The sequence below is a fragment of the Malaya genurostris genome, chromosome 3, assembly GCF_030247185.1.
Source record: "Malaya genurostris strain Urasoe2022 chromosome 3, Malgen_1.1, whole genome shotgun sequence".
Classification (NCBI taxonomy): Eukaryota; Metazoa; Arthropoda; class Insecta; order Diptera; family Culicidae; genus Malaya; species Malaya genurostris.
In genome coordinates this window covers 304,323,288-304,338,807 of record NC_080572.1, presented here as the reverse complement: position 1 = coordinate 304,338,807, position 15,520 = coordinate 304,323,288, and the positions used below count along the sequence as shown (strand labels likewise).

At 37.6% G+C, this 15,520-nt stretch overlaps 1 protein-coding gene across 1 annotated transcript; it reads left to right on the top strand.

The window, feature by feature from the left end:
• The first annotated feature begins 10,888 nt into the window (after window positions 1-10,888).
• Window positions 10,889-14,027, top strand: LOC131437483 (uncharacterized). The gene is made up of 2 exons (XM_058606861.1): window positions 10,889-11,091; window positions 13,250-14,027. The coding sequence occupies exon 2, from the start codon at window positions 13,274-13,276 to the stop codon at window positions 13,823-13,825; it is 552 nt and encodes a 183-aa protein (XP_058462844.1). The 5' UTR covers window positions 10,889-11,091; window positions 13,250-13,273; the 3' UTR covers window positions 13,826-14,027.
• The last annotated feature ends 1,493 nt before the right edge of the window (window positions 14,028-15,520 follow it).

The following is a 15,520-nucleotide window of genomic DNA, read 5'->3' as shown; positions in this document are numbered from 1 at the left end:
GCTTATGCACCTTCACATTACACATTATATTAGATGTCAAAGAACAAAATGATTTCCCGAACAATAAACTGAAATCGGAACGAGTTTTTTAAATAAGTCAGAATACTGAGATTTTCATGGTATACTTTTGGTGGACTACTTCGAAACCCATCGACAGCAAGCATTAAGCGTGCATTATTGCAGCGATTGAAGCTTCCAATTGGTGTGAAATGACCTCACATGAAAGGATCTATTAATCCTTCACAGTCCCAACCAAAATATATGACTATTTACTGATTTACTGATTAATTGATAATTATTACTATGCGAGTTAATACAATTAATATTATGAGTAGGATTGGTTTTATATCTGAAGGCCCCTTCCGAAACGAAAAAAAAACTGTTTTAAATGATTACCAACAAGAAAAAAGATATCTAAATAGTACCTAAAGAGCTTAAAACTTACATCTAATGGTTATAAGTTTCTGAGACTATGCAGGTTATTCGTACCAAGGGGCTGTCCATAAAAGACGTCACGCCGCAAGGGGGAGGGGGGTGTTTCATAAAACGTGACCTTTTGTGACAGGGGGGAGGGGGGGAGGTTTTTGGAATGTGACGTCCAATATTTTCAATGAGCGCATTTTTGAAATACCTAATTATATTACTGCTTTGCCCTATTTCCTGAAAAAATCGCCACAATAAACGTTTACATTCTATAGGAAAACGTGTATTTGTTGATGTAAAAGCTTTTTCTTGTAAATTCGGAAATGAATGATGCAGGAAATCATTTCTGTTGTGATCAGCAAGAGGGCACGGAGGAGCGAGTAAATTAGCGAAATTAATAAATTTTGCCTAATATGAGTAAAAAAGAAAAAGATGCCTTCAAACAGTTTAACTTAAGATGTGCACTGACAATTTTTTCAGTAATTTGATTTTCTAGCAATGATAATAGTATATCATAAGAATTTCTCTTATCTGATTCTGATGCAGTTTATTCAATTATACTTAATTTGAAAAAGGGCGGGAGATCAACGATTTCAGACGTAGAACATGTCATGTCTTATCTTGATCATATGTGATTTTACTCCACCAACATAAAAGCTTATCGAATCATCCAATGATTGAACTTTCACTGATCAACTAATAATGAAAAGATTCTCCGGCAGTGATCTCGTTTTGATGAGGTTTTGGTCTTTATTTTCTCAGCCCTGTAAGCTACACTGAGGAAATATTATTCTTTACCTAAAACAATAATATATCTGTGTAGCCCTAGGAGGAATGAAACAGATGATTTAAATGTTTCATCAAATCCAACCAAATATTTTTGTTAATTTATATAATTGATATTAATAAAACAATGATCCGATGATTTTGTAGATTTATGGATATTTTTTAATCTAATGACAGCATGTAATAAATCGATTTTTCCTTCATATTTGTATGGTTTGTCAAACATATTGAGAATTTATTGAGATGAATTTTATTTATTTTGAATTCGTGACACGTGACACGTGGGATGGGGGGTCTTTGCTTCTGTGACAATTTGTGACAAAGGGGGGATGGGGAGTCAAAAATCGTCAAGAAAAGCGTGACGTCTTTTATGGACAGCCCCCAAGCCAGACAGGACGGATCAAGATTAATTACCGAATTTTAATCTGAATCCTTTGAAGCGCTTTCTTTCTGGTGGAACAACAACTTGACCAAAACGGTACTGCATGAAGCACTGTAGGTCAGAATATTCATTTATAAATTAATAATTTGTTCCAAAAACAAGGATTAGAATTTCTTTATTACAATTCGTCTGGATTCTTTCTATGTGATCCTTGAATGTTAGTTTTTTTGTCATTGTCAACCTAAATTTTTTGCTTGATCAGACCATGTCAATCCCGAACCATTCAATTTGATAATATTATTGCGAAGCTTAAGGAAAAAAAAAACTCTGGGCTTATGAGGAAAGATTATTAAAACGGTTTTTATCGCATTAGGTGTAATTTTCCATTTTGTCACATTATAACTGAAAATATTTACCTTTGGCGACGACGACATTGTGTTAAGTTTACAGTACCGCTTATAATGTCCCCTCCGAACTTGTACGTAGAGTCTGAATAGTGTTACCACTAGAGATGGGCTTGGCTAGTTCGTTTTTTGAGAACGGTAGTTCTACAGTTCAAAATCGTGGACCTGTTTGTTTTGCCCATCTCTAGTTACCACCATGGCGGTATCTCTCACCCAGGCCAGCTAAGAATTTTTTTTTACGTATTTTGTTTCGCCGCTTATGCGACGGTATAAGATTGCTGATGCTGGGGACATAACTGAGTATTAATTACACCTCTGCGTACACCCCTTTTGTTTGGAGTTTATGCAACTAACTATGTATCTTATCACTAAAACTTTAACGATGCGTGGGAGATGCGCATTGCTTTAAGGGGCGGGTAGGGTCTAACACTTTTGAAAAACCATTTATTATTTTCATAATATTTTCTTATAGTAAAACATTTCAAGAATTTTTTGCGAAATTTGCAAGCCTATTGAAACAAAACTCTGGAAGTTATGGACCTTTATCTATGGCTATCTTATTCTACGAAGAAGCAAGAGTTTGGCGCACAGACCCAAGATGGATTTCAAAACTTGACAAAACATTCTTAAAATGTTTCATTATAATAAATTATAAAAGAAAAAATATGATTCTTTGAAAATGTTAGACTCTACGGGCTTCCTGGAGTAATTAATTGTTTCCATTGAATTTATAGACAAAAAATTTTAAACGCGTTTTTCTCGAATTCAGGTTTTGAAAGTCCGTATCCATCGTCATTCAAAAACTACCAATTTTTTTTTCAAATCTTGCACACGATTTCTACATATAAAAAACTAGACCCCTCCATTTTTCTTTTTGTTGTTTGTTGTTTTGGGGGAGGTTTTACAGCTACAAAATGGCGGATTTTTTCGTGAACTTCACTTCACGAAAAAATCCGCCATTTGTAGCACTGAACAACTTTTTTCTTTGAACAACCACCAAAAATTCAAAAAATTAAAAACAAAATTAAACAGAAACGTTGGGGTCTAGAAAAACTTCTTCTCTAACTATGCTGCGTTCATTTGTTCACTTCTAATTAGTCTGCACTGAGAAACATTGGACACCGCAAAGCATGATTTTAAGAAGCGTCCTCAAAAATACCTCTTCCCCGACATTTTTCTCTATATTTTTCCACGAAAAAAAATACAAAATGTTGCTCGAATGATGCTTTTTATCATGCAAAACATTTAAATTTATTTTGTTGAACGACAATTCTGTAAAAAAAATTCAAAAATGATGATTTTTTTCATCGTTTAGACCCTGAACACTTCAGTAAATTGAGTAGTGTCGTCTAATGAATGTCTAGATATTTTTGCTGATTCAATTAAAACTATCAATTTAAAAGTGTTTCCGGACTGTATAAAAATATTTTCTAATTTTACTTTTTTGCTTTTTGATTTTGGATATATTTAAATTACTTTTTTTCACAGAATCGAATGAAGGAAATTAGAACCAGTCGTTGCCTAATATAGATCCCAAATAGAAAAACAAATATTATATTTTTCCACGCTTCTGGTTTGTTGATGAGAAAAAATTAATTGTTACCGCATAATTATATTCGTATTTACAGAATTCTGTAGAAAAATTTGATCGCCTGGTAAAACAATCGCGTAATTATTGTAAAACAAAAATCATGTAACAAAAAATCGGTTATTTCTAATCTTTACCGTAAATTTTTCGTCAAAAAACATATCTTTGAAAATATCGTGATCAAAATTAAATTTTCCATAAGCCATGCAATATTCGAATCGCTATAAAAACATAAATGAATGCTAATCAGAAGTCATCAAATCCAAGCAGCATACACTCAAAAAAATCCACACGTTAACCCTATGTGAAAATACACGTAGATTTCAAAAATGACTTTGTCATCGGAGTTTACGTGATCTTATTAACAATCATCGGATCATGATTGAATATAAAATGAACCATATGTCGGAACTATTGCTGTTGCCACATATATTTTATGTGTCACGTACTTACTTGAATTCATTTTGTCAATTCATTTTGGGGTCGCAATATGGCGTCTGTTGAAAAACCTCGATCAAACAACATATGCCAAATCCTTTTTGACACTTCTACGGTATTCATTACAGTGATTTTAGGGTAAATAATTGATCATTAATTTTATCGACAGTTATGAAATATAGCAAATTTTTATAATACTTTCAGATCTAATAAATATTAGTAAAAAGCAGAAATATAATTTATAAGAAAATGTACCGTTAATTGAGTTTACTAAATGGCTCTAGGAAACCAACCCTCAACAACTTATTTGCATGACTAATTGGTATTACGCAAATTATGTGCACCAAAAATACGAAACTGAAACACAACTAAATTTTGTTTTTTTTTTCTACAGTGGAGTTCAAAAGGCAAAACCTCTAGATTGTGTTACAGCACATCAATCTTCTAAAAGTGGATTAATGAAATCACATCGTGAATTATTAGTTCCAGCTGAATGCATTTCTTAAAGGGAACAATGCTCTAGAGAAAGGATCAGATCACTCATGTAGAACAATTCGTTCTGTATTTCTAATATTTTTAACCAGTGATTCAACAGAAAGGAAATTTTATGTCATTTAAAAGTAAAATTTATCGCAATGTTATGTCCAATAGATTATGTAATTTATTATTTTCTAGTACCAATATACATTATTAGGATTCAATATAGAACTTACAAATAATACAATTACATATAAATAATGTGACTATTAAGTAAAATTCTAGTAAAAAGTAAGTTCAGATGAAATTAATTTTACAGTACAATTTAAATAAATTTCGTAAACATTCCAAATTATTCCATAGAATCTACGAAAAAAGTCACGTAGATTTTACGTGATACAAATGTGGACTGAAAGTTCATGAGTTTATTCTGTGCTATCTATACTTCTCATAAGTATTACAAGAAAAGCTCTATTGATTAAAAACACATACGTTTTCGCGTAGCATTGAAGTGAGGATTTTTCTGAGTGTAGTTATAATAGTTGTTTTTCTAGACCCCAACGTTTTAGTTATTTTTTTTAAATTTTTAGTGGTTGTTTAAAGTCAAAAATGCGATTTTCACGAAAAAATCCACCATTTTGTAGCTGTAAAACCTCCCCAAAGCAACAAAAAAAAAACGAAAACGTTGGGGTCTGAAATTCTACATGTAGAAAGTGTGTGCAACATCTTGAAAAAAATTGGTGAAGTAGTTTTCGAATGACGATGGACACGGACTTTCAAAACGCGTTTAAAGTTTGTCTATAAGATTGACGGAAATAATTTATTTTTCAGTGGTGCGTGTAGAATCTAGCACTTTCGAAAAATTATATTTTTTCTTTGTATTTTGTCATAATAAAATATTTCAAGAATGTTTTGTCTAGTCAATCGAAGCAGAACTCTTGGGCCTCTGCACCGAGCTCTTGCTTCTTCGCAGTATGAGATAAGCAAAGGTAAGGGCCCATAACTTTGCTCCGAGTTTTGCTCCGATAGGCTTGAAAATTTCATAGAATATTCTTGAAATATTTTACTATAAGAGTATACAAAGAAAAAAATGATTCTTCAAAAGAGTTAGACCCTACCGGTCCCTTCAAAAGAAGTAGTAAAACGTAAATTTGGTTTTTGATTGGACTGCTCTCAAAGTATATTTGCGATTAGACGCCTTTTCTGCTCCACTTGAATTTATATAATATGAAAAATATGAAGTCATCGCTCGGCGAAGACCGGTTATACGGCATATATAACGAAAAATGAACATATTTTCTGTATATGCCTTCAATTAGTCAGTCTAACTATGACAAGAAATTTTGAGCTTCGCAAAGGTAAAGCCCACAAATGTGTTGTTCACAACTGCATTTTTTAGACTACTGCAGTTGTCAGTCAGTCATCGACACGGAAACATACCCTGACTTGCGAGTTCCCGTTTTAGTGGGCTTTTACGACATAGAACTGGAAACCAGTGGATCAATTCTTGGTTGAAATAGTACCGTCGGATGACACACAGCTGTTTGTTGGACTTATACCAAAGGGACAGGTAGACCGTAGTGTTATTCTTAGCCAGTTGAGAGTCGCTATCGACACTACCGACCGACACACAATTTCATATGACTTGTTGTTTATCATTGAAAAGATTGATATGGATGTGAGTTTTGCATAATTGGACTGATATAGAAGTCGTGTTTTATCACATTTATAGTGAGGGGCTGTCCATAAAAGACGTCCCGCCGCATAGGGGAGAGGGTGTTTCATAAAACGTGACGTTTTGCAACAGGAGGAAGGGGGAAGGTTTTTGGAATGTGACGTCCAATATTTTCAATGAGCGCATTTTTTAAATACCTAATTATATTACTGCTTTGCCCTATTTCCTGAAAAAATCTACACAATAAACGTTTACATTCTATAGGAAAACGTGTATTTGTTGATGTAAAAGCTTTTTCTTGTAAATTCGGAAATGAATGATGCAGGAAATCATTTCTGTTGTGATCAGCAAAAGTGCACTGAGGAGCAAGTATATTAGCGAAACTAATCAATTTTGCCTAATATGAGTAAAAAAGAAAAAGATGCCTTCAAAAGGTTTAACTTAAGTTATGCACTGACAATTTTTTTCAGTAATTTGATTTTCTAGCATTGATAATAGTATATCATAACAGCTGAAAAGTTCGTATCGTTTAATAGAAACACACGTTTTTTTGCCAAAATTCGTTTTTATTATTCAACATAATTGCCATCAGAGGCGATACAGCGATTATAGCGATCTTCCAACTTTTCGATACCATTTTTGTAATACGATTTGTCCTTTGCCTCAAAATAGGCCTCAATTTCAGCGATTACCTCTTCATTGCTTCTAAATTTTTTACCAGCGAGCATTCTCTTAAGGTCTGAGAACAGGAAAAAGTCACTGGGGGCCAAATCTGGAGAATACGGTGGATGAGGGAGCAATTCGAAGCCCAATTCGTTAAATTTCAGCATGGTTTTCATCGACTTGTGACACGGTGCATTGTCTTGATGAAACAAAACTTTTTTCTTCTTCAAATGAGGCCGTTTTTTGAAATTTCGTCCTTCAAACGTTCTAATAACGCTATATAATAGTCACTGTTGTCTTATCATGATCATATGTGATTTTCCTCCACCAACATCAAAGCTTATCGAATCATCCAATGATTGAACTTACTTATCGAATCATCCAATTGATTGAAATCAAGAATCATTTTAGCTCAAAATCACTACCCATTGTGTGAATTCACTGATCAACTGATCATGAAAAGATTCTCCGGCAGTGATCTCGTTTTGATGAGGTTTTGGTCTTTATTATCTCAGCCCTGTATGCTACACTAAGGAAATATTATTCTTTACCAGGCCCGTGCGCAGGAATCATCCATGGGGTGGGTTTCAAGGGGAGAGGGGGGTGTCCAAAAGGCAAAAAGGCGCCTCATCCACTATATTGACAATGTAAAACGAATTCTGACAGGCTCGTGCGCAGAAATCATTGAAGCGGGGGAGGGGGGGGGGGGGTTTCAAATTATGGCAGTTTATAAATTGATCAAAAATTGATAAAAAATATGAATTGTAAAGTTATTTGCACTTTAATATAATAAGTACTCCATTGTTCATGAAACTTAATTTAAAAAAAATTCTTCATGGGGGGGGGGGTGTTTAAACCCCCAAACCCCCCCCCCCCTGCGCACGGGCCTGTTCTTTACCTAAAACAATAATATATCTGTGTACCCCTAGGAGGAATAAAACAGATGATTTAATCGTTTCATCAATATCAACCAAATACTTTTGCTAATTTATATAATTGATATTAATAAAATAATTCCGATGATTTTGTAGTTTTAGGGATATTTTTTATTCTAATGACAGCATGTAATAAATCGATGTTTCCCTCATATTTGTATGGTTTGTCATACATATTGAGAATGTATTGAGAAGAATTTTTTTTAATTTGAATTCGTGACATGTGACATAGGGGAAGTGGGGGGTCTTTGATTCTGTGACAATTTGTGACAAAGGGGGGATGGGGAGTCAAAAATCGTCAAAAAAAGCGTGACGTCTTTTATGGACAGCCCCTAATCCAATACGTGGTAATACGACTTTTTCCAAGTAGCTCAAGAAATGGTTTAATTTTACTATATTCTGTATGAAATGAACCGTAGTTCAGCGAGAAAAAACTGATGAAAATCTGAAAGTGATTCATCTGAGCGGTACGGTGGGTGAGGTAACACTTCCCATTTCAGCGTTTGCTGGTATGTTTTAACAACGCATACAATGTACGTTTTCACATTGTCAAAAATTTCAAATTGTTCAACATTTTCTGAGTTCGAAATAGTTTCAACATTTAACAGAAATGACCATGTAAAAAAGTTATGATCCCATTATAGCTACTGCCTTCGAGAACCGATTTTCAAGAATTCACTTTTTGTGTTGGTAAATATCACTATCCAAGAACTAGAAACTGATGTTTTTACCGGAGTTCAGTCTTCATTCAGCTTGATTTCATTTTAACATAAGATCACTATATTCATAATCTTATAAACTATACACGGAAAGTTAAATTCATAGTGTTGTTTTTTTGTGTTTCGATTATAGAGGTTTTGACTTTAAGATCATTCGTCGGTTCGAGTGAGAAAAACGTTTGACCCAATTTCAGGGCTGCCTGGAGAAATTTCGGGCCCTTGAGAACTGCAATATTATGGGCCCCTAAACATGAGAATTAAAACTCATTGTAGTTTGGCAATATCATCGAATCAAAAGATTTTAAAATACATTATTACATCCAAATTTGTTTTGATTTTTGGTATTTTGAATTGTATTGAGAAATGAAAAAAAAAAAATTTTGAATCTTCGAATTTCCGGGCCCCCTGAGAAGGTCCGGACTCGGGGGGATTCCTCCCTTTTCCCATCCCCTCTCGACGGCTCTGTCCATTGTGCGGCATTGGAAATCGAACCCTGGTAGGCAGCAAGAATGACATTCAATAAAACCCATCACGCTATTCCCGTCCTCTAGTATTTCTCTTTCAAACTCTCTTTTAATATTATAAATTTCGAAATAATATGATTATTATTGTACACCAAAACTCAGTGGAATAACTCCACCCTTTCCAGAGTATCCCAAAATTACCATGCTCTTTTTTTGTAGTATTTTTGTCTGGTTCTAGCAAAAAAGATGCATTTGCATTTCAAAATACTTAAACGGGTTTACCGAAACAAGTTCCTCATTTATCCCATTTTTGAATTCAGTTGTTCTTGAATGTATCATCATGTTTTGTCCGCAACCGGAACCACAAATTTCAGCAGGCTGTCATTACTGAAGGGCTAGTAAGCTCCTCTTAGGGAAACTATAATGTATACATTAGTCTTTTTCTGTTTATAAGCCGTCACACAGCATGCGATGAATCAGTTACTGAATCTGAAATGAATAACCCACCAGTGCTTGTCTCGGAGACATAACAAATAGAATACTCATTCACTTCATAAATATCGGCATGAGTCACGGAAAAGCGAAAACGAACCTGTAGCCGAAAAGCAGCGGGCAGAAAATCTTTGTCCCCTCCGAAGTGTCTCGTTCTATAATGTAATCCGATTTCGCTAACATTGCGACGAGAGTTGACTTCGCTAACAAACACATGCAGAGAACATTTTGCGGAATGCGGCTGGGAAAGCTGTGAAAATCCGTTCGGGTCATTCTCAAAACAAACGATCAATTTCCCGGTTCTCCAAATTCAAGTGTTTTGCTGTATCTGCTTCAAGCTAACAAAAATTGGTGGGTGTCGAAAGGAGCATCATTTGTGGGAATTATGATTGTTGACGCCTGGTCACAGATAAATCGGGACGTTAAAGTGATTATAGCTGATTTTGAAAGTGATCAATAAGTCGATTCGGAAAGCCCGCAATAAAGCACATAAATTACTAATGCTAAAATATGTCGCTTGCACAGTGTTAAATTTGTCTTTTTTCATGGTTGAAAAAAATCGAATCTATTTGTCCCCACAATATTGCTATTAGAAAAATTTGGTCAGTTTTATAAAGAATCAATACTGCATTTTGATTCGACTCAACAAGGTCAATCGTCGTTTTCACTCAAATATATTAGTTGATTTAAGATCAGCTTGTTAAGTTATTATGTGATGTGATTAAGATTATGATAAATGTGATATTTCAATTAAGTCGATGTAGGTTTGTCTGTGGCATGAAGAGACATAAATTTTTAATTACGATCAGCCCATCATAAATTAATTATTAAAATCGGTTTCATTGTTATTTAGAATTTTGGAAGTGTGGTATCGACTTTAAAGATGGTAGAAGTAGTATGCGCTTTTCAAAAGAATAATATATTCCGGCAAAAGTTCATAATAAGTGAATAGTTTTTTTTTGCGGTGGCGTCGGAAAGATAAATTTTTAATACGCATTGAACCAAACGTTGTGTTCAAGCGTCGGCTTGTTGCCTACATCGAAGGCGTATTCTTACCAGTGGTGAAGTGCTCATTGAGATCCAAGAGGTGAATTCAGAAATTTGAAAATAATATGACTTAAACAAATTTTGCATAATTAAAGCATCATTCGAACAAACTTTAGTAATCACATTTGTTAAGCCTAGGGCCCGGTTGGTAAGCGACTGGACAATGCGCAATTCAGGCCCCAATGTGGTTCTTAGCCTCTTATCCAGTAACTCTTATTCCTAAGTCGATCGGGGTTGGTTACCCGATCTTTCCTATGGTACGAGTAACCATAGGAAAGATCGGGTAACCAACCCCGGTGGGACCATGGTCGTATGCTGACAGGGAAGGGGGGGGCTTGCCTTCTCTTTACAGATGAGCTCCAAATCCGCGGCTTCGATGTCGTAGCACTGCAGGAACTTTGTTGGACGGGACAGAAGGTTTGGAAAAGTGGGCATCGAGCGGTTACCTTCTACCAGAGCTGTGGCACAACCAACGCAAGATGCGCCAGCGCGTGATTGGGTGGCAGCCAATCAGTCATGGAATTTGCGTATTGAAGATCAAGGGCCGTTTCTTCAATTACAGCATCTTAATTTTAACGTCAAACGCTGCGTAATTCCGGTAATTATCAGGTGTTCCATTTTTTCTGAATATTTTATACACGGAGGCTCTCTCCGCGTTTAAATTTGTGCACTCTTTGTCCCACCACGGGTTGGGAGGACGGATGTTAGTTTTCGCGCCGGGTACACGTTTCGTCTGAGCTTGAGTCGCGGTCTCGAGAATCAAGCCAGCCAAAAACGTGTACTCTTCCTCCGGAGGAAGTTCTTGTGTTGCTTCTAGTTTCTCAGATATCGAATTTGTGTAGCATTTCCAATCAATATTTCGTGTGAGGTCATACGAAACATTGATTGTCTTCGATGGTTTTGAGCCGTTGGTGATTGATATTACGATCGGTAGATGATCGCTACCGTGGGGATCAGGAATTACCTCCCACGTGCAATCCAACCGTAGCGATGTCGAGCAAAGGGATAAATCCAGCGCACTTGATCTTGCTGGTAGTGCAGGAATCCGTGTCATTTCTCCCGTATTCAAGATTGTCATATTGAAGTTGTCGCAAATATCATGGATCATAGCTGATCTGTTATCGTCGTGAAGACAGCTCCATCCCGTACCGTGTGTGTTAAAGTCGCCTAAAACCAACGTCGGTGCGGGAATGAGCTCTATGATATCACTGAGCCGCCGATGCCTAACCAAGGCTCTAGGAGGAATGTAGATGGAAGCAATACAAAGGTCCTTACCTTTGAATGTAACATGACATGCGACAACTTCAATACCTGGTATCGAGTACTCCTCCGTAGGGATCATCTCGATCCAGGCGAATAATGTTGAAAACGTGGAAGTTTAAGGGTATTTCAGAAGTTAGCCAAGTTTTGCACAATGCAAATGCGTCACATTTCAAATTTTTTACTAGAAATTTAAATGAATCTATTTTTGGGATGATACTTCTGCAATTCCACCGTAAAACAGTGATTAGATCCGTGACCTCGGTGGATGATTTAGCCATCGAAAGATACAATCGCTGAAAGAAGGGGCCAATTTGCAGTCAACTGCTTTAAATATGTTTTTTCTGTTGCCATGAAAGCAATTAAAATGCTTCTAAGAGTGTCTGAAATATTGAAAGTTGTAAAAATTCAGTCCACAACATCAGAGAACTTGATAAGTCCAGCATCTAGTTGGTTCTCTGGTGGATTTTCAGGGACGCTTGGGGATTTTGTAGTCCCTGGAAGTGGTGGGAATTCCATCTCGGAATTGAGTTTTCCGAGACCAGGAGCTTTTTGCTTCGGTGGTTTGTCACGATTTCCGTTAGCTGTAACTTTTCGAAATCCATCGGAAGACACCTTGGAACCCTTACTAGGGAGCTTATGAGAGGATTTGTTTGCTCTTTTCCTATAGCTATGAGGGACCGCCGAAGATGGACCTTCCAAAGGGTTGTCGGAATCGCTTGGAGTGTTCCTTCAGGGAACGCTTCATCCGATCTCCTCGCAGTTTGTACGCGGGACAGTCAGAGAGGTCATGCGGACGGAGGGTCACGTTGTACCAACTGTGGGGAAGCTCATGCGGACGGCTCTTGCGGTAAGGATGCTGAAAAGTGTCTCTACTGTAAGAAGGTTACAGTAGAGACACTTTTCAGCATCCTTACCGCAAGAGCCGTCCGCATGAGCTTCCCCACAGTTGGTACAGCGTGGCCTATTGCTGCAATGGGTAGCTGTATGCCCCAGTTGTTTGCAATTGGTACAATTCATTATCCGGGGTACAAATAAACGAACAGGCAAACGAACCCGGTCCAAGAGGGATGTAGTTTGTCAAAGCAGAACCGGCGAAGGTCAAACGATAAGAGTCTGATTGGGGATAGGGCTTTGTTCCATCCCCGGCGATCGATACTGAATGCAATCGCTTGCAATCCAGTATCCTGACATTCTTAAGTGAGGGGTCTTTAAAACAACCCACCGCGTACTTAAGAATATCCTCGCAAGTCAAACTCAAATCGGTGACCACACCGTCGATTTCTACTTCGCGAGCTGGTACATAGACGCGGTACTCCAGCGTGAAAGGATCCTTTTGAATAAGCTCATTAGCCTGTTTTGAGCTGGTAAACAGGACCCTGAGCTTGTCTGGCCGTATTCTATCAATGCTTTTTATAGTATTATATCGCGAAGTCAGGTCTCGCGATATTTTTAAAATATTTAATTTTTTTTTCTCTTGATTTTTACGGAAATAGTTCGCTCGGAAGGTTGAAACGGCAATGAACTACAGCATCATCAACATGCACTGCCCACATGAGACGAGACCCGATGACAAGAAGGAAGTATTCCTCCCGAGGCAAGGTAGCTCGAATCACCTTCTTTCCCCGCAAAGATATCCACAAAGCCACCTGGAGATCACCAGATCAACATACGGAAAATCAAATCGACCATGTTCTCATCGACGGGCGATTCTTCTCCGACGTCATCAATCAGTCGCGGGAAATAACCAGTTACCAGGCGAGCTGCTCAAACATGGAGGAGAGGCACTGGCTAGAGCGCTGCACTGGATGATTTCTAGGATTTGGGAGGAGGAGATTCTACCGCAGGAATGGATGGATGGAGTGGTATGTCCCGTCTACAAAAAGGGCGATAAGCTAGATTGTTGCAATTACCGCGCAATCACATTGCTGAACGCCGCCTACAAGGTACTCTCCCAAATCCTTTACCGTCGTCTATCACCAATAGCTAAGGAAATCGTAGGGCCGTACCAAGCGGGATTTACTGGAGCCCGCGCCACTACGGATCACATATTCGCGTTACTTGACAAATAGGCAACAATTTGTATCCATTGATGGGGAACGTTGCAACCTCGCTCCTACGAAAATTGGTGTACCACAAGGTAGTAATATAGGACCTTTATTATTTCTCTTATACATAAATGATTTAGGCAACTTGAATCTTAACGGTATTCTATCCCCATCATAATATCAGTGCCATTATAAGCTCGATGAACAGTGACCTGCACTACTTTAGACAAAGACTGAATGAAATTTTTATACAATAAGCGTAAAGTTTAAACAATCGTAATCTATCTGTATATCAATGTTAGTTAAACGTCAACAGTATTATATTATTCAATGTTAGATATTAAACGTGGATCCCTTAAAAGGAAACTGATTTCCACTGGGATTCCACACCAATAAATTAGTTAATTGCACATCTTAGAATAAATTGTTTTAGTCTCAGTTTTTCTTGTTGTTTTTTTTTGTTAGTATTAAAATTTTGCCAGTGTTAATGAACTGAGATTAGTTGCGTCCATTACCAGGGGGCTCCTTGTTGAGCTTTTTGGTGTGGGGGAGTGTGGTGGGCAATTATAAAAAAAACAAGACAAGTACTCCAGAAGTGTCGTGAATACAACGTACCCACGCATCATTGACTTCAAAGCGGCATACGACACAATCGATCGAGAACAGCTATGGCAGATAATGCACGAATACGGTTTCCCGCATAAACTGACGCGATTGGTCAAAGCAACAATGGATAGAGTGATGTGCTACGTCCGAGTATCTGGGAGGCTCTCGAGTCCCATCGAATCTCGGCAGAGGGCTACGGCAAGGTGATGGACTCTCTTGTATCTTGTTCAATATTGCCCTGGAAGGTGTGAATCGAAGAGCAAGGATCGACACGAGTGGCACGATCTTCCGAAAGTCCGTACAACTTTTTGGCTTCGCTGACGATATTGATATTGTAACAGGTAACCTTGAGAAGATGACGGAAACCTACATCGGACTGAAAGCTGAAGCTAGGCGTATCGGACTGGTCATAAATGCGTCAAAAACAAAATACATGAGAGGAAGAGGCTCTAGAGAAGAAACACTACGCCTTCCACCACGAATATTGATAGACGGTGACGATATCGAAGTGGTTGACGAGTTCGTGTATTTGGGCTCACTGGTGACCGCCGATAATGACACCAGCAGAGAAATTCATAGACGTATTTTGGCAAGGAATCGTGCGTACTTTGAACTCAGAAAAACCCTCCGATCGAGAAAAGTACGCCACCGCACGAAATTGACCATCTACAAAACGCTCATTAGACCGGTTGTTCTCTATGGCCACGAGACCTGGACTATGTTGGCAGAGGTCCAACGCGCCCTCAGTGTTTTCGAAAGAAAGGTACTGAGAACCATCTATGGCGGAGTGCGGATGGAAGACGGATCGTGGAGACGGCGTATGAATCACGAATTGCAACAGCTGCTAGGAGAACCACCCATCGTACGGACAGCTAAAATCGGACGTCTACGGTGGGCTGGACATGTCATAAGGATGTCGGACGACAGCCCAGTGAAAATGGTCACAAAACTGTATTCGAATGACGATGCACGTAGTACTCATACAATTTTCAAAAACTTAAAAGCTTAAATATAATTAAGAATTATTCATGTACATGTAATAATTGTGGATATAGCAAGCAAATAAACAGTTCATGGAAATGTAAAAAATGGTGTTATAATTAAATATCCAAG

What these genes read in the sequence shown, in the direction of transcription:
- LOC131437483 (XM_058606861.1), top strand. Translation starts at nt 13,274, where the DNA reads ATGAACTACAGCATCATCAACATGCACTGCCCACATGAGACGAGACCC.